We start from the raw sequence: 22,112 nt of genomic DNA, 5'->3' as shown, positions 1-22,112 counted from the left end.
AGGAGAAAGTAACTTTTAAGCAAAGGGATATTATTTTTTTAATCATCAGCTTCCTAAAGCATAACATTCTTAAAGATATTTATTTTATGAAACAGTAAAGCCATACAATTTTCAAAACTTATCAGGAACACTGGCATAACGTTCCAATGGGAGCTTTCCTGTCTACCAAATCCATTGTACTTAATAGTATGAATAATGTGCAATTTAAATTTTTAGATAAAGACCACCAAAGTCTTGTTTTAATAATGCTGAATCTTAAAACTTTTGTTTAATTTCATCACCGTTTGATTTGTACACAAATCTGTAGAATTCTGTGAAAGAAATGTAAGTTCATGTGCTGAAAATTCAGTATATGTAGTCCTTCAACTCAACCATATGGCACGGGAAACTGTGCTTTCTATTAATTTCCTGAGAAGTATAGTGGTCATATTGTTAAAGTATGCAACTACATGCAACCTGTTTCCTCTTATAAAATTAAAATGCTCCATTTTAAAACTAAGATGTTTCTTCGCTTTCACTACATTTGGAAAGAAATCTGAAACTGAAAGGGCAAAACTAACAAATTAAGCTTGCAATTTACATAGAAAGATTTTAAGAAGGGCAAATTAAATAAATACAAATAAAAATCAGTGTCTTAAATTCTGGAACTTCCTACTGAATGGAGTGAATATAAGCCAGTAGTGTGCCCAGGTGGCCAAGAAGGAGCAAAGGCCTTAGAGGAACAGCTGAGGGAGCTGGGATTGTTTAGTCTGGAGAAGAGGTGGCTCAGGGGAGAACTCATTGCACTCTACAATAACCTGAGAGGTTGTTGTGAGTTGGGGGTCAGCCTCTTCCTTTCATGTAACTAGTGACAGGATGAGAGGGAATGGCCTCAAGCTGTGTCAGGGGAGATTCAGGTTGGATATTAAAAAATACAGGCTGCCCAGGGATGTGGTGGAGACACTGATATGGGAGGTATTAAAGAAATGTTTAGATGCTGTACTGAGGGGCATGGTTTAGTGGGAAATATTGGAGATAGGTGGATAGTTGGACTGGATGATTTATGAGGTATTTTTCAACTTTGGTGACTCTGATTGTATGATTCTATAAAAGAATTCTATAAAAGCAAACATCCATTATGGAGGTGACATAACAATTAATGAAATACCAGTTTCCATTCTTCGCTGTTGTCACTCTCTCTCTTTGTTACTGACTTTAATGAAGTTATAAAAAGAAAGTAAAACAGGAGAGGAAAAGAGTTTCAATAAACTAAATATATAATTTATGTTAATCTTTTACCCTACAATAGTTTTATCACCATAGACATGATCCTCATACTCCTATGAATGTATTATAAGTTGTCATTCATATTTCTTTATAAAGAGTGATCAGAAATGTAACTGTTCAGTGGTTAGTGCAAGCTCTCAAACTCCATCATTTTATATATTAAGGTAGAATACATTTTCTTACATGATTCATTTTGCAGTTACTGAATCTAACTGCAATTTCCTTGCCTACATATCCAGCCCAGTAAGATTCTTCAGCATTTCCTCAGTCATCTCTGTTTTCTAATACCCTGAATGATTTGGTATCATCAGTCCATTTTTTTCCTTTTTAAGATAATTTCTGAACATAACAAGCCATTGAACACAGACCACTATACAAAACATTTTACTGTGATATTATTAACCCCTGTTAACTATGTTTTTTATCATGCAGTTTCCTCCCTTGTATTAAAATGGTGCTTTTTAATAGACATCTACAGGTTGAGGTGCAAAATAAAAACTTACATTTTGGAAACTCAGGTAAATTATATCCAATGTATTTCTATGCTTTCTGATGTCAACAAGCAAAATCTTTTAGAAATGCCATACTTCTCTTTCCTTGGTATTTCATATACACTGCATTCAAGCATTCAGCTGTTTCAAACTTTGTACTCATTCAGGACTCCTGAGAGAGGAAGGCTGTCAGTTCTGTTCACTTGCTGTTCAACTTTTTCCTAGTAGCCTTGCTTACTTTAGTTGGTTCCTAGTGGCCCTGATAAGTAATTAACACTTCAATCTGCAATAAATACTTTTCTTTTTTTCCATAGGAAAAAGAAAAATCATAAACGTAATAGATTCTAGCATGACTGGGGAGCAGATCTAACTGAGGTCACAATCATCTCAGAAAGATGAAATATATTGCAGTTCACATTCCTGGTGCCAAAATGCAGTCTCATTACTTCCTGACTCCACGTAAGACAAAACTGAAAATAATTCACCTTCAAAAACAGTAGTTATTCCAAAGGAATCTGCACATTACACAGGGAAATAATCACTGTATGTTCCAGCAGAGCTAATTTCAGTCCACATTAAGACAACATTTTTTACAAATTAATTGGTTTGATTGTTTTAGTTAGATAATACTTTAAAATGAACTTTAAGACTGTGCCTTTAACAGTACTCTGATGTCTGGACATCTTTGTTTAATCTCTATGCCAGTACACATGGTGAAATCTGAAGTATCCAAATAAAATATTGAAACCCATGACACATTGAAGTTATGCATGTTGTAATACTATACATATAATAAGTTTAATTCAGAACTTCTTGCACAATTTCTTTTTTTCCCTAGGACAGTCATACTCTGACTTGATCATCATCATGGACAATACACAGTTGTTCATAAATATAAAAGTAGTGCAGAGTAGAAAAAGCATCCCTACCGATGTACTAGCAGAAGGGCATTTATTGCATATTGTTTAAACCATACATTCAGAAAATATAAATGAAACTTTAACCTTCAATTTTTCTGGAAGGACAAGAATAACTAAGCAGTGTCACATGGCAAACACTTCTTATTCTGGTTTGGGTTCTTAAATATTTTTCTTCTTCATTGTTATAAAAAAAAAAAAAAAAAAGAAAAATTGTGTTTATATATTACTTGATTTTTGCCTTTATGATCCTCACCTGTCAAAGGTAATCTTAATGGAATGTCCTGGTCTTGCTTCAATCACCCATTCGCAGTTAAGTGAATCCTTATAATATCCTGGCCACCCTGGTGGCAGGATCACACCACTCGATGCTGTCAAATGCCCACCACAGGGTGCTGCAAGAATAAAAAACACACACTATTTCTAATGCACTATTTTATATTCAAATAATGCTACAAATAATAATAATAAACAATTCAAAGTATAGAAAACAGTTTAATACGCAGTACTATTTCTTTAATTATTCTGTAGTATTACAAGCAGCTTCTCTCAGTCCCTTAAGTCTTTTAGTGTATTTCATCACAGCTTATCACTCTATACATACACAGAGAGTGGCATTTGAAATTGCAAGCATTCCTTAAAATTAAGGAATAACAAACTGTTGTTTTTAGTTCTAGTACGACTCCGTATTTGTGTGCAAACTGTTCCAAGTAATTTATAGCTTTTTTTTTTTTTTTTTTTCTTTACACTCTGACATCAAGTACCCTTTTGAGTAATGACTCAACTCAGTGAAAACGATTGTTGTGAATACCCTCTGAACTACAGTTGGAAGGGGCCTCTGGAGAACATCTATTCCTGCTCTAAGCAAGGTCACTTACAGGAAATTACACAGAACCATGTCCAGTCAGGGTCATGCTCTCTCTCCAAACTCAAAGACTCTACAACCTCTCTGGGTACTGCGTTCCAGTGTTTGATCACTCTTTACTATGAAAAGGTTTTCCTTATGTTTAAAACTAATATCTTAAATTTCAGTTTGTGTCCGTTGCCACTTGTCCTCTCAACAGGCAATCCCCTTTACAACATGGAATCAGGTACTTATACACTTTGAAGAAATCTCTCCAGAGCCCTGAGTGTTCCCTTTTTTAGTCCAGATGACTGCAGTTATGTCAGCCTCTTCTTGTATGATGATTTCTCCAAGCTTTTAATCATCTTTGTGACACCAGCTTACTCACTGCTGTATGGCCTATATCTCGTTTCTGCTGGGAACCCAGGTCTCTAAACGCAGACACAGACTCAACAGATGAATAAAGGAGAAGGCACCTTCTTTTTCTTGAACTTCAACTCAGTCCAATTCTCCAGCCTGTCACGGCCTGTTTGAACAGCAGGACAACCACATCACTTATCAGCCACTGCTCCCAAGTTTCTGTCATCTGCTGGCTTGTTGTTCAAGGTGTATTCTGTCCCAGTATTCAAGTCATTACTGAAGATTTTCAACAGTATTGGACTCAATATTTACTCCTGTGGAATACCACCCACTAGGGGCTGTTTTCCAGCCATTGACTTTATACCATTCACTGATCACAACTCTCTCACAGCCCAATAGGTCAGCTATTCATTTTCCATTTTCCATATTCAGTTTCCATTCACCTTGTAGTTCATTATCTAACGAATATTTAATCTATTTTCCCATAATAATCTAATATGATATAGTGTCAAACACATTGCTAAAACTGAGATAAAAAATATCTATTACTCTCCCCTCATCCATCAGGCCAGTCATCTCACTGTACAGGGCTGCCAGTTCAGTCAGACATAATTTCCCCTTCATAAATCCATGCTGACTGCTCCCAGTCATCTTCTTATTCTTCAGCATTTGGAAATGATTTCCAGGATTACTGGTGCATCACCTTCCCCAGTGATCTAGGTGAGACCCGGAATTCCTCCTGTCCTCCTTCTTTCCTTTCTTGAAGATAGGATTCGAGACCTCTGGAACCTCCCTCAGTCACACAGTCTTTTCAGGGCAATTGCGAACAGACTTCATATGCCCCTTGCTAAATTCCTCAGCACTCACTGTATTCCATCAGGCCCTTTCTCACATGCCAAGTCTGATTAATCTGATCTTCTTCCATAAAATGGCAAAAAGAATTGCAAAAGGGCTATGAAAATAACATGGTGAGGCAGGGAACATTTTTCAGAGAACTTTGGTGAAGGATTAAACAACATCAGTGGATAATGAACACAATTTGAGAAATGTTAAGTCCATCTTAAAATTAAGCTCTTATAGAACAGGGCTTTGGGATGATATTTTCTACCAAAGGCTGTTTAGCAGTCTAAAATGGGAAAGCTTTCAAGGTCAGCTAAATTTATCTTAGTATCATTTGTATTACACTCAAGTAGTCAGTGGTATCATTATCAGCAAATTCCATACTGCAGTGCAGGAAATATTGTTATTTCTCTTCTGTTTCTTGAAGTAGTGACAAGCAAACCTATTATGCCATATGGAAATTAATGTTAACATGAATCTGTGAGTAGTAAATTAATATTCCTAGTTTTGATTCAATGCTTCTAACAGAAATTGAACCAAGATACTTCATTTTTATTTCATTCACAACTCACACTTATCTCTGAGAAGTTTTTCCAGATTTAAGAAAGTCAGGGGAGTGGAGAGGGAAGAGGAAGCATCTCACAAAAATGAAGTATACACACTTAATTGTCTCTAGGGTAAAGCAATCAGCCAAGAAAATGGATAATTAAATGTATTCCATGGCTTTTATTTTTAATTAAAACTGGTAATATTAAAACACAAACCAGAAGACTGCTGACCCTCACCTGATTCTAACACATCACATACTTCACGTATTGCAGGTATTGCTTATTACAGAGACATTTAATTATAAAGCAATACAAAGCAACAAAAAAACAACAGCAGTTGCTCAGAAATCTCTGACAACCAGAAGCATACTAAATCATCCCTAAACAAACTAGCAAGGATGCTTGCTCCATATTGTAATTTAAAACCAGACACTCCTATGCGAATACACAGCAAAATGGAATACATCTTGAATGTAACTTTAGTGATCTACATTTCCTTCTATAACAAAACATACAATGGACAAAATTGATATGAAGTTGAATCCTTTTGCCATTAATAAATAGCTATTGCCCAACATGGCTCAGAGAAAGGATAATTGAGGAATATCTATGTATTTTTTTAAACAGTTATTTCATTTATTTTCTCTACCTTTTTTTTTTTTTTTTTTCTTTTTTTTTTTTTCCCCTCAAAGCAGTACTTTTACCTACATGTTTGCAGAACAAAACTGCACAAAGATTACACTGAATATTTTATCAATTGTTTTCATAAAGTTTGAAAATCAGGAAACACCTTTTGATGAAGAAACTCCCCTACATTCTTTGCTTTAGAGTGAGTTGGTTTTTCTTTAAGCAAAAAAGGAAATCTTGCTGCACAGCATAACTCATTATGTGGTTTAATCAGGATAAGAAATCTTGCAAGCATACGTAGGTTTGCATGCACAAGTATCAGACTACTAGCATTCTTGCCAGTATCTCTAAATTTTCTTGGAAATACAAAGTCTGGATTGAGTTGCCAAATCATTCAAATAATGAAAAAGTCTAAGAAAGGGTTAAAAAAAAAAAAATATACAACAACTACAACAAAAAAAGAAAGGGGAAGAGGTGCTCAGGCGCTGATGCACAGATTCCACTGCAGCTCTCATCTCATTAGACACCTGAGTATATAACTATTGTTTACAAGAAGATATACAGCTTTCTGAATATTACTCTTTATTACTTTATTTCTATATGCTTATAACACAAGCACGCTAGATGTATGTTAAATGTATTCATATGTCTTGCCTTAGGACCTTTGGAGAGCCATAATTGTTAAGCACCAAGAAATCAGCCTATTTTCTCTTTTTTGCTCTTACTCTACTTCATCTCACAGAACAATACAATTTTATTCTCCTTCTTCATTTAAGCAAGAACAAACAAATAAACCTGGAAATTTTTGATTAAATATTTTAGGGTGTGTAAGGTATATCAAATATAGCTTTAGTTCTCACAGTATTTCTAAGGAGAAATTACCGCGCATTAGTACGCTAAATAAAGAATTTGAGGTATGCCTTTGCTCTGAGAAAATTAAAGGTGCTAATTTTTAAAAAGAATTTTAAATAGAAACTTACCTCACTTTTCTATGTTCTAGATAATAACATTCTTCAATATGCTACAGACAAAAGTGTTATAATAGCTATAACTTACAAGCAGGTAATTATGGTGATAGGTAGAGCTTGAAAAGAATAACAACCAGATTTTTAGAATGCTAATTTATTCCAAGAATATAAAAGCAAGCTTGTTTCTATTACTGCACTCTCATTTGACTGGAAAAGTGTTAAAATAAGACAAATGAATAACTTCAGCTAAAACAGCCTTAGTGTATGAAAGCTGAAAAATAAGCTAAATTAAAATAGTTTCATTATCTGCACTGTAGGAGCAAAGCAAAGACTGATTTCTTACCTTCACAGCGTGGGACAGTTGAGCTCCATACTACATTTCCATCTTGCATAATGCATGTTATGGATTCAGAACCTTGTGTCTTTACAAAGCCATCATCACAGTGAAAAGAAACAGAACTTCCAAGAAGGAACCTGTCTCCAAAACGTCTCCCATTTATAGGAATACCTGGATCATGGCACTCATTCTGACCAAAAGCTTTTATAAAATACATAATAATAGTAATTAATAATAATAACCATCACCATTCAAGTCTTCTAAACTTTGTCTCGTTTTTAGGCAGGCACTGGATATAACCATTATAAAGCAACAACATTACAATGCAAGTGAAATTACAGAAAATAGAAGACAGAGACAGGCTCTTCTCAGTCATGTCCAATGATGGGACAAGAAGAAATGGGCAGAAACTGGACCACAGTAGCTTCCCTCTGAGCACCAAGACCTGCTTTTGTTCTGTGTGGGTGACAGACCACTGGTACTTGTTGCCAAATAGTTTGTGAAGATCTCCAAAAGCCACTTGGATGCGGTTCTGGGCACCCTTTCTTGGGTGTTCTTGCTTGAGCAGGGGACGGGGTAGATGGATCAGGAGGTTTCTGCTAACTTCAATTATTTTGGAATTCTGTGATTCTGAATCTACAGCTCACAGACTGTCCATTATGTTTCATTAATGAGTAAAGTGCTTTGATCCTAACTTGATTTAAGCTATGTGAGTAGAGCATTTTTTCCCAGCAACAGAGAGAAGGTCCAGAAGTTCTAGCATTTTGAATGAAATTAGGGCTTACGCTTTCCTATGAACATGAATGAAACATAAATAAGGAATATTCCCATTACTTATTTCTCTTTCCCACTGTAGTAGATATCTGTGCTCTTGGACAGTTCTAACACATAGTGTATGAACTAAGCACTAAATGTGGTGGAAAGATCACATGATGAGAACTCTTGCAGAATTTGATGCATTAGTATTATATTCTTAACCATGTGATTCTCCAGCTGATTGTTCTTATTACTGTCTGCTTTAACTTTGGTAGAATGACATATGGAAAAAGGGATCTGAATAACTTCAGACAGAAGCAGACCTAAGCTTCAGGCCTCACATTTTATGGCAAATCTGTTAATCACTACACTTATACAAGTGCAGTGATCTCCTCCTGCCACTTTACAAAGGACAATAATCATCTTCCTTTCTCTGAAAACAAGGTACTGATTTAGACATCTATGACTTAAAAAGGTGCATTTTCCTAAGTATCTCAAGTAAACACCTTGTCCCTGCAAAAGTACTGCAAGTAGATTATCTTCCCTCACACAAGATGGAAGCAGTTTTGATAAGATGGAAACATTTTGCAAGTTAATTTCTTTTTGTACTTCTGTGGTTTTCAGATGAACTCTAAGGAATAATAATAATAAATCTCTGCATTTAGGACCTAAGCTTAACACCTTCATGAACTTATTTCTGCTGGTTCCATTGAGAAAGTATATTAAATCACTTACACTGGATGCTTTGGTATGAATTATCTGGGCATTTACAGCAGTTTTGACCAAAAAAAAAAGGTCATCAAATAAAGTCCATTCCTCAGCACCATCACAATATAAATACATATTACAAATAAACATTATTAAAAATGATAAAGCTCCAGATAATCTAATGAAAGAAGTACCAGGAAAACAACAAAAAGTAATGCATTTATACAAGTGTTACAATTTTGTATTGTCCCCTTTTCTGAGGCAATTTATCTCTTCATTATAAATAAAAACAAGTTTGTTTTTCATTACTTTGACGAAAGATATTTTGGCTAAACAAAATAAAAATAGAGATTCTTACTTGTGTAAGTGATGTTAAATCCTCTTCCAGTTGTAGAGTGATCTGACTGAAATTCAAGTCTTACTATGTGCCCACTGCTAGCTAGTTGAGAAGGGACTTCATTGCCAGAAAATGTGCCAAGAGGTGGCAAATCTGAAATCCCATCGTCTTTCACAGTAAGGTAGTCAAACTGAGGTTCAACATCAAAGTCATTGAAAATCAGATGGATTCTGCTTCCCGGCTCTGAGATAATCAACCAAACACAGTTCATGTTGTTCCCATACTCCTCAGGATAATTTGGTGAAAGAATAATTCCAGATGGTGTGGTGAAGTTGAAGAAGCATGAGACTAAAGAAAACAAGGATACAAGGATAGACTCTCAGAATATTCTCCTCGAACACAAAAAAATGCTCGTCTTTCTATTCTTGTGAAATATGGTATCTTTGAAGCCTAGATGTGGCAGCTACTACACATGCAGCCTGGAGATGTTTATGATTGTTGTAACATTTACAATATAGTTCTGCAGCCTTTCAAGTCCCCCAGTGAGGCTATCTGACTGCAGCTGTGCTTGGAAGATATTATAAAGACTAAATAGCAAATGCCAAGAAAACCAAAGTACTGCCTGATTTGTCAGAGTTTGGAATGAATCAGTAAGTTGGCTTGTTCTGAAATGAAAATGCAAAATCCAAATTTGAATGATTTTATTTTATTTTTTCCTAAACTAAAAAGTCCAGGGTTGGACTCAATGATCTTTAAGGTCTTTTTCAACCTTAGTGATTCTATGATTCTGTGACAAAGGAATGTCTTTGAAAATATACTTAGAAATCCAAAGCAATCAAGCAGAAGGGCCAATCTCTGTCGGCGGCAAACAAAGTTCATGTTGATGCACAGATCAGTATAATTTTAGCTATGCCTCAGTCAACTACGTAGTTTCCCTTTGATAGAAGAGGATGATTAAACACAGCTGTTAGTTTTGTAAGATAAATAAATAAAATAACAAAACAGAATATTCAGAAAGAGCAAGGCTTACTGCATAGTAATTAACACGAAGAATAAATGTTACTCGACTCTTCAAGTGCATCAAACCAAACTCACTGTTTGCAAATGCCCTAAGTTTGAGTTCCATTATATTTTATAGGACATGTAGCATGTGCACATCAAACAATGAAGGCTCAGTAAAATATTCCACGTTGTTGCCAACATAAACTACTAAACTGAGCCAACACAGCATAGTACTGGTCCACAACAGAACTTCAGTCTTCAAGAACATTACAGCCTCATCATCTCATGCCCAGGCATTATGTGCTTAGACACCTCTCCCCTTTACACAGGCATATCAAGGCTGCTCCCAGTCACAGAGAAAGCTCACTCAGCTTGGTCAACCTCATATCAGTATAGCTGCAAAACACGTATATTGTACAAGTCGGACACCTCACTATGTTTTGAAAATCCAATATTGAATTATAAGACTCCTTTTGTAGAAAAATGTGATACTATCTGGAAAGCTGAAGTGAATAGTGTACTGTACACTAGAAAGATTTACACTGTTTTACATTAAAAGGAAAAAAAAATAACAAAGTATATCTACACCAATTACAAGTCTACCTACAAAAATATTTCATCTTTTCAAACAAAAAGCACATCTAATAAGCTCAGTTATCCTTCTTCCATGTTACGTATACACATATTTCTTAAATGCATTCATATATTTTTAGGATAATATGGGGGAAAAAATAAAAGGAAAAAAAAATCCACCAACCAGCACTCTTACTTTACTGTACAGTCTGCAGACTACTTTGCACTGCCAGAATCAATGTGCATATGCTGCTGAGTTCCTTAAAACACTTATGTGCTCCTATGAGGAGTTCAACTAGACTCTTCAACACAATTATTTATTAAAAGTGTTAAATGATAAAATTAAGTATAAAATGAGAGCATGAGCATTCTAAAATAGTCTTATGTGATAAAACCCACATGTGAGTTAGTACGAAGCCAACTAAGAAAAAATAAAATAAAATAAAAATAATAAAAATAAAAAAATAAAAAAATAAAAAAATAAAAACAAATAAAAACAAAAATATAAAAAATAAAAAATAAAATGATGTTTCACAGTTCCTCAAGGTACTTTGAAATTTTTTTCTTTTTGGCTAGTCAAAAATGTTAATAACAGTGAGAGGAAAGGTCAGGAAATAATTACAGAAGAAATAAGAATAACTCGTACAAACACAGCTGGGTTTGTTGCCAGACCACTGGTTGTTTTGTTGACATGTAATCGTTCTCTCTCCCACCAGTTCAAAAGCTGCTTGACATTCAAAGGTAAGTGTATCTCCATGCAGAAAACTACTGCCAGTCCTCTTCCCGTACGATGGAATCCCAGGGTCACCACAGCCTCCTTTCTCAATTTCTGAATATAAAACAAACAAACACAGAAAGTAGGGAGAATATATTTGCCATGAATTTATGTGTCAACATAAGAAGTGCCTTCAAAATATTCAGTGTAATACTTTAAAAAATATTTACATTTTAAAGTGAACTAGACATGCGTGCTTTAAAAAATGCCTATAAGATGACTTAGGATCCTAAGTCTTTTCATAGGTGAGTAACTTTCTTACCTGCATTGCTGGTAAGAAAATTACAACTGCACTCAAATCTTATTGCAACATAAAATTATGAAGCCATAAATAGTCTCCATTATAAATGTGGAGACATATTAACACATACATCTTACTTCAGTAATAATGTACTAAGGAACCTGTTTCAATTCTCAAATTCATTACGAAAAGTTATTACCAACATCTTTATAGCAATTAAAAGTTATTGGTAAGTTCAGTGGATTTTATTTTAAGCACCAAAATATAATAAACACGAAACTGTGAAAATAAGTTTAAATCCCATATTTCAAATTAGAGGCATAATTTTTCCTAGTTGCATTCAGTTATACTGAAAAGCAGCCAACATTTAAGATTATATACTTCCTAGATATTCTCCAGGAAATCTGCTATTTAAATAATATTTATTTTGTCAATATTGAATATAAATATACAAGATAAGAATAAAGATATCTGGTCTCATTAAACTTATAAATAATAAGAATATTAAAGATAGGAAATAAAAATATTAACTGCTTATAATAGAAACTCTGTATTACCTGGCAAACTACTATACAGTTAACTGCCCATTGAAACCATGGGATACAGTTCTTTGCCATGACATTTTAAGCACATTTGATATTAATGTTCATTTGAGCAACAACACTAAGAAAGCACTTCTGGTTTGATAAAGTGTATTTCTAAATTGGTAGTAAAATGATGTACACCTCATTCAATTGAACTCGATAAACTTTTCGAAGTTACTTTAATGTAAGACTAAGCTACAAAGTCTGAAACATTCAAGATAGCAAAATATAATTTAATACAATTAAAAAAAATAATAATAAACCTGCTTTCAAATATTGTCAGAGCTACTTCTATTAAGATTTAACATGGGTAAGTACCTTGACATGCAAACTCGAACAAAAAGTTTAATATGCAGGACAGAATTATTACAGTGCATGCAGTTATCTACCTTGATAATCTTAAACTTTGAAAAGAAAATTAGTTTTCCATCCAGATATGAACTTGGAGAAGTTCCAGAGTCAGCTGTTCTATTTAATGACTCTCTCTTATCAGAAAGCCAGAATGTACAGAATGAATAAAAACTCCTTCCAGAAGTTCATTGCACAAAAATATTAAAACAGGAGTAGAAAAATATCACTTACAATTAAGGATTACCAAAATCACAAGAGCTTTAAGGTAGTTTCACCCAGCTGATCCTACTTACACAATGATTCCTACAATATAGCACTGGAAATTTGTATGCCCTTGGTTCTCCACAGTTACACACGCTACTTGAAAGCATCCAGAGCTACAGAAAATCAGAACCCTTATTTTAATTACATTTTCAAAAATTATCTCCAATGTTGGCAACAAGTCTATATCTAAACCAGCATGTGTAAATGGACTTTCAAAAAAAAAAAAAATCTTGCACCTTGAAGATCAGGGTGAAACTATTTCACACTGGAGTGCTAGGATGCACACTGTCTTTGAGGTTTTACAAAGTCACTGATAGAAACTGACCCCTTAGGAGAAAACAAGGGTTTATTTCAATAGTCTCCAGAGGAAATATCACCATATCTTTAATTAATGAATTTGCTGAAGTAGAAGACAGATCAGAATGCAATCTGACCCTCAGGAGATACACCAAGCTCAGGGAGTGAGCCATGGATCAAGGAACCAAAGCTTTTAAGAGAAATTAACTGCAATTAAGCTTTCAGAGAGGTTCAAAATTCATTTTTGATGAGAAGTTAGTATGCTATGTCTTCAGAAAAAAATGAACTGAAAAAAATGAATTGAGTGAATGCTTAATGAATGTTAACATATTACCCTTCTCATTCAAGAAAACTCAATCTTAATTAGGGTAGAAATAAAATTTACACTTATAAATTTCTGACTTGCAATCACAAATAAGGCACTAAAAATGTTAAAATAAAAATCTCAGGTTAATATATATATATATTAAGTATAACACAAAGAAAGAAACAATCTAGCAAAGAAGGAAAAGAGAGAACATAAAAATAGTATAGCAAAATATCATAGCCAAATATCATATTTTAGCAAAAGCTAAAATAAAGACAAAGTAACGAGCATGACAGGATGAGAACAGGTTAACAATTGCTCAGAATATGTAGACATTTTCAAGAGAATAGGTCCTAATTAAATTTACACTGAATTACATAAACTGAAGTAGTCTATAAACAACTAGGAATTATCTTCAAGAACTCACAAAGGACAAGGGAGATCACAGCTTATTGAAGAAGGGCACCTGCAAAGTGGCAGAGAAGAGGGCCCAAGGAATGATATGTCAATTTCCCTTAATCTAAAATTATATTGGAACAATTTCCTGAAGAATTTTTAGCAAGCACGCAATGCTGTAAAGCAAAACCAGAACAAAACCCCACACAACAAGAACTTAGGAAACTGTTAGGAAACTATGACAAAACAGCTGGCTTTCTGAGTAAGAATAAAGACCTAATGTATTTTGAATTCTATCTCATTTCTGTCAGCTTCACATAGTGTTTCATAAACAAATAAGAACATATTATCATTTCTACGTAGTTTCACAGCAGATTGAAAGAAATGCACGTAAATAAAAATGATTAGTCATTATACTATTGGAGTAACACATGAAATACATGAAAAACATAGACAGTATGTTTTTAGATGAAATGGAAGTTGAATAGAATGTGGAATACTGGATCAGACATCAAAACACCACCTTAAACTGGACCACAATAAATAAATAAATAAATAAACTGTTCTGAGAAGAAAAATAAGAAATTGATTAAACTTAAAATTTACTAACTTACTAACCAAGCTTGGGGTCTTTTCTTTAGTACTGAGATTAGCTGTTGTGTTTGGACCCTGTTCTGTGTTTTTGAAACATGACACCTACCATCCATACTCCTTAGAAGATACTTGTGGCACAGTATCTTAAAAGCTAGTTATCCTTTTGTTCAGTCCCCTCACAAAACTTTTGGAATGGGAAATAGTAGCTGAGATGTAATAACTGCAGGTTTCCTTCTCAGAGGCAATGAAAATGCTTCTCCCAGATCAGGGAACTGCAAACAGAGGTTTTGCTTTAAAGTGGTTCCTGAACCTTAAAACCAGGACTACCAAAGTAAGTGGGTTGTCTTCTTACAAAAAAACTGATCAACAAACTGGAGAGATGGCAACTGATCTCTACTGAGAGTAGAGGCTGAAGCACCTGGGCTTTCTCAGAAACAACTTCAAGGGAACCTGACAGCAGCCTGCCAGTAGCCACAGGATGCTGCAAAAACAGATGCAGGTCTTTCATAGCACCGTGTGGTGGAAAGTTGAGAGGAATGGAAATAACAATATGAGGAAAATGTCATACAGGAAAATCTGTTCTCCATGAGAACAACCAAGCAGTGGAGCAGGCTGCCTGATAGGTCTGTACAGTCTGTGTCCTTGGAGGTTCTCAATTGTTAATCTTAGTGGCAGCATCCTGAAAGAACTCAAATCTGACTTTGCTTTGAGGAGGAAGTTGGACTAGACTCTACTCCTTCAGCCTGAAATATCCTATAAACAAAGCCATCTCTAAGCTGATTAATCAAATCAATCAATATTTAGGAAAGATAATTTCTCAAAATGTGGTTCTTTGAGGACAATCGCTGAACATCTAATGTTCAGAACACAGTTGGGACACTAAATAATATTTTTGTACATAAGCTAGTTTCTTATATAGGCAAGATTTTACCTTCCCCAGTGAACTGCACATTGTAAATAAGTTTGGTTAAAAATACAATGTATTTTATCTTTCTTAAACCATTTAAATTAGCAACACGTGGCATTCTAATTAAGAACTGGCATCAGAAGAAGGTAAGAGCTTTAGACTCACCTGTTTCCTGTCAGATTAAAGAATGGAAGCAGAATAAGTAGCTGTAATTGACCAAATTGTTGATTTTGTAAATTGAACCAGAGGAGATAATCTTTGGGATTTCAAGCAACTTTGGACAGAAACATTCACAGTTGAAAACTTAGAAACCTTGTTTTTGGAATCTAGCTAGACTTGGGTGGAAATGATTAAGAGGATGGAGGAACTGCCTGAATAGAAAAGACTGGAACTCTTCATGTGGGAAATGTTTGGGTTCGAATCCCCCCTGTGACACAAGTGGTAGAAGTGCCGCTCTGATACACAGGAGGCTCGAATCCCGGGGGTTGGACTTGATGATCTCTAAGGTCCCTTCCAACCCGCACGAGACTGTGATACTGTGATCATGGAAAATCAATTTAGCACATATATTAAGTGGATGAAAATTAGATAATGATAACATCTCAAAGTGCAAGAGTGACTAAGGATTATTAGGAGGCAATAAAAATGTTTAAAGTAGCTTAGCATATACTTTTCCTGTCCATTACTAATAATTTATTACGTAATATTTACATATTTACAATACTACTGAATAACAGCTGATGAATAGTAGTCGTGATATAAAAGGGTATATAAAAAAGGGTATAAAAGCACTCAGTCTTCAAATGAAAAAAAAATAATAATAATAATAATTTAGGAGGCCAGAGGCTTCCCAACCACCTGAAAAAAATGTTTGTTTGCTTTTTTAAAGGAATAAGCTGAAAAGGAATCACCTCTTTCCTTATGAAATATTATATAAAGAAGTCCAGAAAACAGTCTTTGATTCATTACCATCTGGAAATGAGTTAACTTCTAGTAGAAACTGTGTTGATAGGCAGCAAAAAAAGATGGAAGTGAACAGAGAAGATAAAAAACAAGAAAATCCTGTGACAGTAAGAACTTACAATGGATTTCAGAAAAAAACCCTATCATAAATACTGCCACCTTTAACAACCAAACTGCTCTACATTTCCCAAGGACATACAAGTTAAAGGCTGAGAGAATGCACTAAAAATATTAACAGTTACATATTATAAGTTTTAAGGTAGTATAAGTAAGCTTAGGCTTATATGTTATGCTTATAACTTTCTTAATTGGTTATAATTCCAGAAAAAAAAAGATAGTAGATTTTATGTACATTTTTTATTCTTCAATGATTCATCTATATTTTATTTGGTTTCTAAAAAACCCTCAAAGATCAGCAGAGATTTTAAAATGTTTGGGTTTCTTTTGTTGATTTGGTGATCAAAAAAGAAAAACCCCAAATCTTCTATAAGGATGTTCCGTGCCTGTTACAATTACATATAATCAGCATTTAATACAGCTTTCAGACAGACAACAGGACACAAAATACTTTTCCAGTTCATTACAGAAATGGCTGCCTAAAACAAAATATTAGTGACTCTAAGCTGCTTGACAAACAAACTGTATACCCTTTATTTCCTTGCACACTGGAAAAGATCATGATTTTACACGGTAGGAAACAACAACACTAAAACTTACCCTAACCTGTAATTTTGATAGCTTAGAGCAGTTTTGAAGTTATACTTCAGTAATTTCAAAGTTACTCATAAGCATTATTGAAACTTATCATTTTATTTCAAATGCTACAGTGAACTCTAGGAACATAAAGATATTAAAGAACACTTTCTGACAACTATCCACATATTGTAAAACCTGCCATGCAACAGACTACTGTCTTGAGTTCTTGAGAAAAAAATTCAGATTTCTACATACTTTTACAATTAGCTACAGAAGATAAACACAGAAATGGCAGACTGATATTAGCGTTCAGATCGGAAAGTTCTGAATGCGTGCTTAGGTGATGCCCACCATGCCTTTCTATATTATATTTTGTTGTATACAATGACACGTTTCTCTGTGTAACACTCCCCATGGTATCTTTATGTATCTTTAGTTAAGAAACAAGCAGGGGAGTGTGATAAAGAACTTTTTCATCACATTCATATAGAAGTTCCTACATTCTAGTTTGTTTTATTGCCCCTTGTTCAGTCACTGCACACAACTGCAAAGAGCCTGGCTCAATCCACTCTACTTTCACCCTTCTATAAGCATTGATAAGATCTCCTCTCAGACATCTCTTTTTCAGGCTGAAAAGTCTCAGCTCCATCAGCCTTTCCTCTTAAGGGAGATGCCCCAGGCCCCCAGTAACCTTTTTAGCCCTCTACTGGACTCTATAGGAGTTCCTTGTCTTTTTTGAATTGAGGAGCCCCAAACTGTAAACAATACTCCAGATGTGGTCTCATCATGGCAGTGCAGAGGGAAATTTATCAACTCCCTTGACCTCCTGAACACACACTTTTTAAAGCCTTTCTTTCTCTCTGCTAACTACTTCATCTAGAGGTAATATAAGCATTAGGAAAAAAAGCCAATAAATTTAAGATGCTGGAAATGGCACAGAGAGTGCTGCACATGATAGGAAAACTCCTGAGGTTTTATGTCCCCTTTGTTCTATGAGGATGGTGATGCAAATGCACACATGCTGATACCACCCTATGACATCTAATGAAACCCAAATATACTCACTTCCTGTGGGAAATCATTCAATTATTTTTTCTTTCAAAAGAGAAGACAGTCAGATGAACAGGCATATCACGAGACATTGGCTAAAACAAATTTAAATCTGTATCTGCAAGGAGTTTTATACTCCATTTACTTATTTTATATAATACAAATGATACTGCTAGTACAGTTGAAAAATATTTATTATGTGCTCTAACTGTAATGATTTTGTTTCAAAGTAAATAGTACTCTGTTTTCTAAAAGTTCTTTAACCACAAAGGGATTTGTTAGGACAAGACAATGAAAAAAGAAAAAGTCTTTAAAAGCCTTATGCCAAATCTGCAAGCAAACTGGAAAGAAACTGCTGCTTTAAAATCTTGCTGGGAAGAGTACACCATTTCCTACTCAGAAAAGAACTGCCCATGGATATGCTTGCCTGGAAGGGTCATCATAAAGGAGGAGGAACAAAGAAGCAGAGGACTGATCTGTAAATAAATCTGTAATTAGCACAAATGCCGTGATTTCTTTGTTCCATGTTTGCTTATTACAGACTGAAACTGTGGGCAATGCAGGTTATTTGTACTGCTCTCCAAATTTTATTCCTATTTAAAACTATACTGTGCTAGTTAATGTGTTAATATAATTTCCACTCACAGTCAGCACATACTATATGGCCTTAAATGTACAAACACCACATTTAATGTAGTTCCTTAATCTTTGCTATTAAAAATCATCTCCGTGCGATGTTATTTAAGATATGCTCAGAATTCACCAACAGTACAGATATTAGAAAAAACATTTTCTACTAAACATAATGAATTCTTCATGATTGAAATAAAACTGAATATTTCTATACACTCAGAAAAGTGTTTTAATGCAGAATTAGTATGCAAACATACACAGTATGCTCCTAATTAGGAGCCATTATATCTTTTTGTTAGCATAATTCAGAATTCTGCTTATTTATTAAGGAGTCTGAATGGGTCTTATTTCTACATAACCCATACATAACAAATTAATTCTATGAAAAAAACTAGAAATTGTTCTTTGTACTGTGAAATTTTATTATTATTATTTTTCAAATTACATAGAAAATATAAATGATGATTCCATTATTAATAATAATTACCTGCATTCATTTGAATTGCTAATGAAACTAAAGAAGATTGTAAAATGACTGCTCTGGAGGATATGCTGACTTTGTAACAGGTGGAGATGTTTGCATGTCAAATCAATTTCAGTCAAAGTGTGAAAATAATGACTGTTTATGAGCTGAATGGATAAATCACACAGCTGGTGAAAAGACTTTGAAAGAATAAAGTATTGAAGAACTTTGAGGCAACTTTGAATATTATATAGGAATCTGGAAGAATTGATGTAGGAACTATTTAACAACCAAATATATCTATGTATTTTTCGTGGTTAAAAAAGCGAAGAAAAATAAAACACGCCTCAAAACAGATACAGAAATAGAGCCATATCATAATAGGAGTAATTAATATATATATATATATATACACTTAGGAAGTATAAGAATTAATCTGCTATTTGGTAAATACTACAAATACTACAATACTACTTGTTATTGAATAAACAAAATTTGAAAACATGTAATAAGCTTCTGCAAACAAAATACCGAATGAAACAGATTTCTTTAGAAGAGACAGTATGGAGCTATTGGAAATGTGTTCAAAACAAACAAACAAAAACAATTTGTTCACCATTCTTGCCCTTCCCACCACAACCTGGCTACATGAGTGTTTTCATTCAAGGTTGTTTTTACACCAGCCACTGCTAAATATAGCAAGAATGAGGGTGAGCCAGAACACTGAATCTCCAAGCATCCACACTGCACAAGCTCTAGCATGCTTCCTGACAATGTGTACCAGAGTTCAGGAGACAGTTAAGACCAGGGACCAATCCAAATATAACTGGGCAACAGGTCAGAGAAGACTGCACCACGTTTTCATCCCTCTACTGCATTACAATCATTTAGCACCGCTCCACAGGCTTTATATCTTCAGACATGCCTCATCACATCCCAAAGTGTGCAACATATATTCTCAATTTCACACTATGAAAACACAAATTGTAGCCTGCAATACAGCATGCATTAACACACTGAAGTAACAAACTCTCCTCAACCTCATGAGACACATAAATTCACTCAGACACACAGTTTGTCTGCGGATAAACAAGAATTCTCCATAGGATGATGTTATGTGGATGTATCCTCAGGGCAAGAACACAGCCCCTGGCCACCCACTATTTTAAAAAAATACAATTGCACTCTCAGTTTTTGGGTTTTCATAAGCTCCATATAATCTCCTCTGGTTCTTAAAGGAGGCAAACAAACAAACAAACAAAAGCTTTCTACAAAGGTTCCCCTTCTCTGTATGCTGTAAGGCTATTTCCAGCTCTCCCTGAACTAGTCCAGACCAGAAGTTTATCACAGAAAGGGATGCTCATTGACGCTGTTACCTGTCCTTTCTTACAGATCCCATTTAAAACTATTAGAAAAATCACTTCTAACACAATCATCATGAAAGTCAGAGGCAATTCTTCTGATACTGATACATATTACTTATTGTATCAAAACACAGATTTCTAGTTTTAAAAGTATACACACTCTTTGACAACTCTGGAATTAGAAACATTAGTGTGTTATGGATTAATGTGCGCAGCAACGGAAGAAGGGGCAATGGACACAAACAATAACTGAATGAATTCCATATGGACATGAGGAAAAACTTTAAGTTGAGGGTGACAGAGCACTGGAACAGGGTGGCCAAAAAGGTTGTGGAACCTCCTTCTCTGGAAATAATGAAAACTCATCTTTACAACCTACTGTAGAGAACCTAATTTAGCAGGTTTAGGTTGAACTAGATGCTCCCTAAAAGTCCCTTCCAACCCCACAATTATGTGATATATATATATATTTTTTTAACCATACAGAAAGTGGAAAAACTAAAACAAAACATTATATTTTTCTTTTAATAGGTAAAGAAGCAACTTAAAATTATTAATATAAAATTAAAGACAAAAATATGAATTCATGCCAGTACTTACTTGTGTTCCAAACGCAAATACAAACAGTAATGATACTAATTATGTGATTAATAGTTTAGTCAATATAATAAAATGAGAATCTGATTTATAGAAGCTTCTCCTGCTGCTTCCTGAAGTACTGCTGTTATTTTAAATATTGATTTACTTACAAATGATGAAAGACATTTCTACACTACATCACATGGAAAACTTCTTTAAGCTGATGCCTATCATGAGAGAAGCATTATTTTAAAGTTGGAGATATTTAGTTATTTATTTAGTAGGGGCGGGACATATTTTCATGAAAAAAATAAGAGAAAATCTCCTGTGAATAATACTTGGACTTTTTTTCTATAAGCAGAGGCTGAGTGAGCACAGAGTTATATAAGCACATACATGAACGTGTACATACTTACATGAATATTTGTATTTAGATAGAATATTTGTAGAATAGTTAATAGAATACAAATAGAATATTTGTATTTAGTTTTGTAAATAACACAATCACTGTATTGTTAAACTTCCAAATAACATTATGCCCTGAGAGCTCACTGAAAAAATACATATACATTATTATTATTTATTGTTATTATTAGTTTTTTGTTTGTTTGTTTGTTTTTTCAGGAGAATTATTTCATTAGGTATGATAACCATCACTTTATCATGGCATTTAGGAGTGGCAATCAACTGAAGTCACAAGAGCATGTCAGAACTCCTGTTTTTACATGGATTTCCCATTCAGTTGTACCTTTGTCCTCAGATTACTGGACTTTAATCCTCCCCGGAGGATTCTTTCAAAGCAGATTAACCTGCATGTACAGAGGGTCATAATGTAACTGAAGAAGAGCCCCTTTACAGGGATTTTAGGAAGCTCGCTGAGATAAATCTGTAGTTTAAATTTATTATACATTGTTAATATAACTGCCCTGCGTATTTCCTTGCAGACATAACCTCATATGTATTTGCTTTTTAAAAGTAACTCATATTACCAAAGACTGTTAAATAAGCAAATGTAACTTCAGGATATGCCTTTCATAGATAATAATTAAGTTAAACTAATTTCTTTTTACAAAA

The 22,112-nt window shown here is 34.3% G+C and overlaps 1 protein-coding gene across 5 annotated transcripts in view; it reads right to left on the bottom strand.

Moving 5' to 3' along the window:
- Positions 1-22,112, bottom strand: part of CSMD1 (CUB and Sushi multiple domains 1) — an 883,639-nt gene that overhangs the window by 181,951 nt on the left and 679,576 nt on the right. For all 5 annotated transcript variants that reach the window (XR_014944901.1, XR_014944902.1, XM_015859302.3 and 2 more), the window contains exons 13-16: positions 11,221-11,403; positions 9,021-9,347; positions 7,205-7,399; positions 2,931-3,069 (exon numbers count right to left, since the gene is read on the bottom strand). Coding sequence is in view for 3 of the 5 variants with exons in the window: in XM_015859302.3 (XP_015714788.2) it covers positions 2,931-3,069; positions 7,205-7,399; positions 9,021-9,347; positions 11,221-11,403 (844 nt within the window). In the remaining 2 variants the exon portion in view is untranslated. The remainder of the gene's footprint in view (positions 1-2,930; positions 3,070-7,204; positions 7,400-9,020; positions 9,348-11,220; positions 11,404-22,112) is intronic.

The sequence above is a fragment of the Coturnix japonica genome, chromosome 3 (assembly GCF_054131305.1).
Source record: "Coturnix japonica strain WE chromosome 3, WE-NBRP24, whole genome shotgun sequence".
NCBI lineage: Eukaryota > Metazoa > Chordata > Aves > Galliformes > Phasianidae > Coturnix > Coturnix japonica.
Note: the sequence above shows the minus strand (reverse complement) of the source record. Positions and strands in the feature narration are given on the sequence as shown.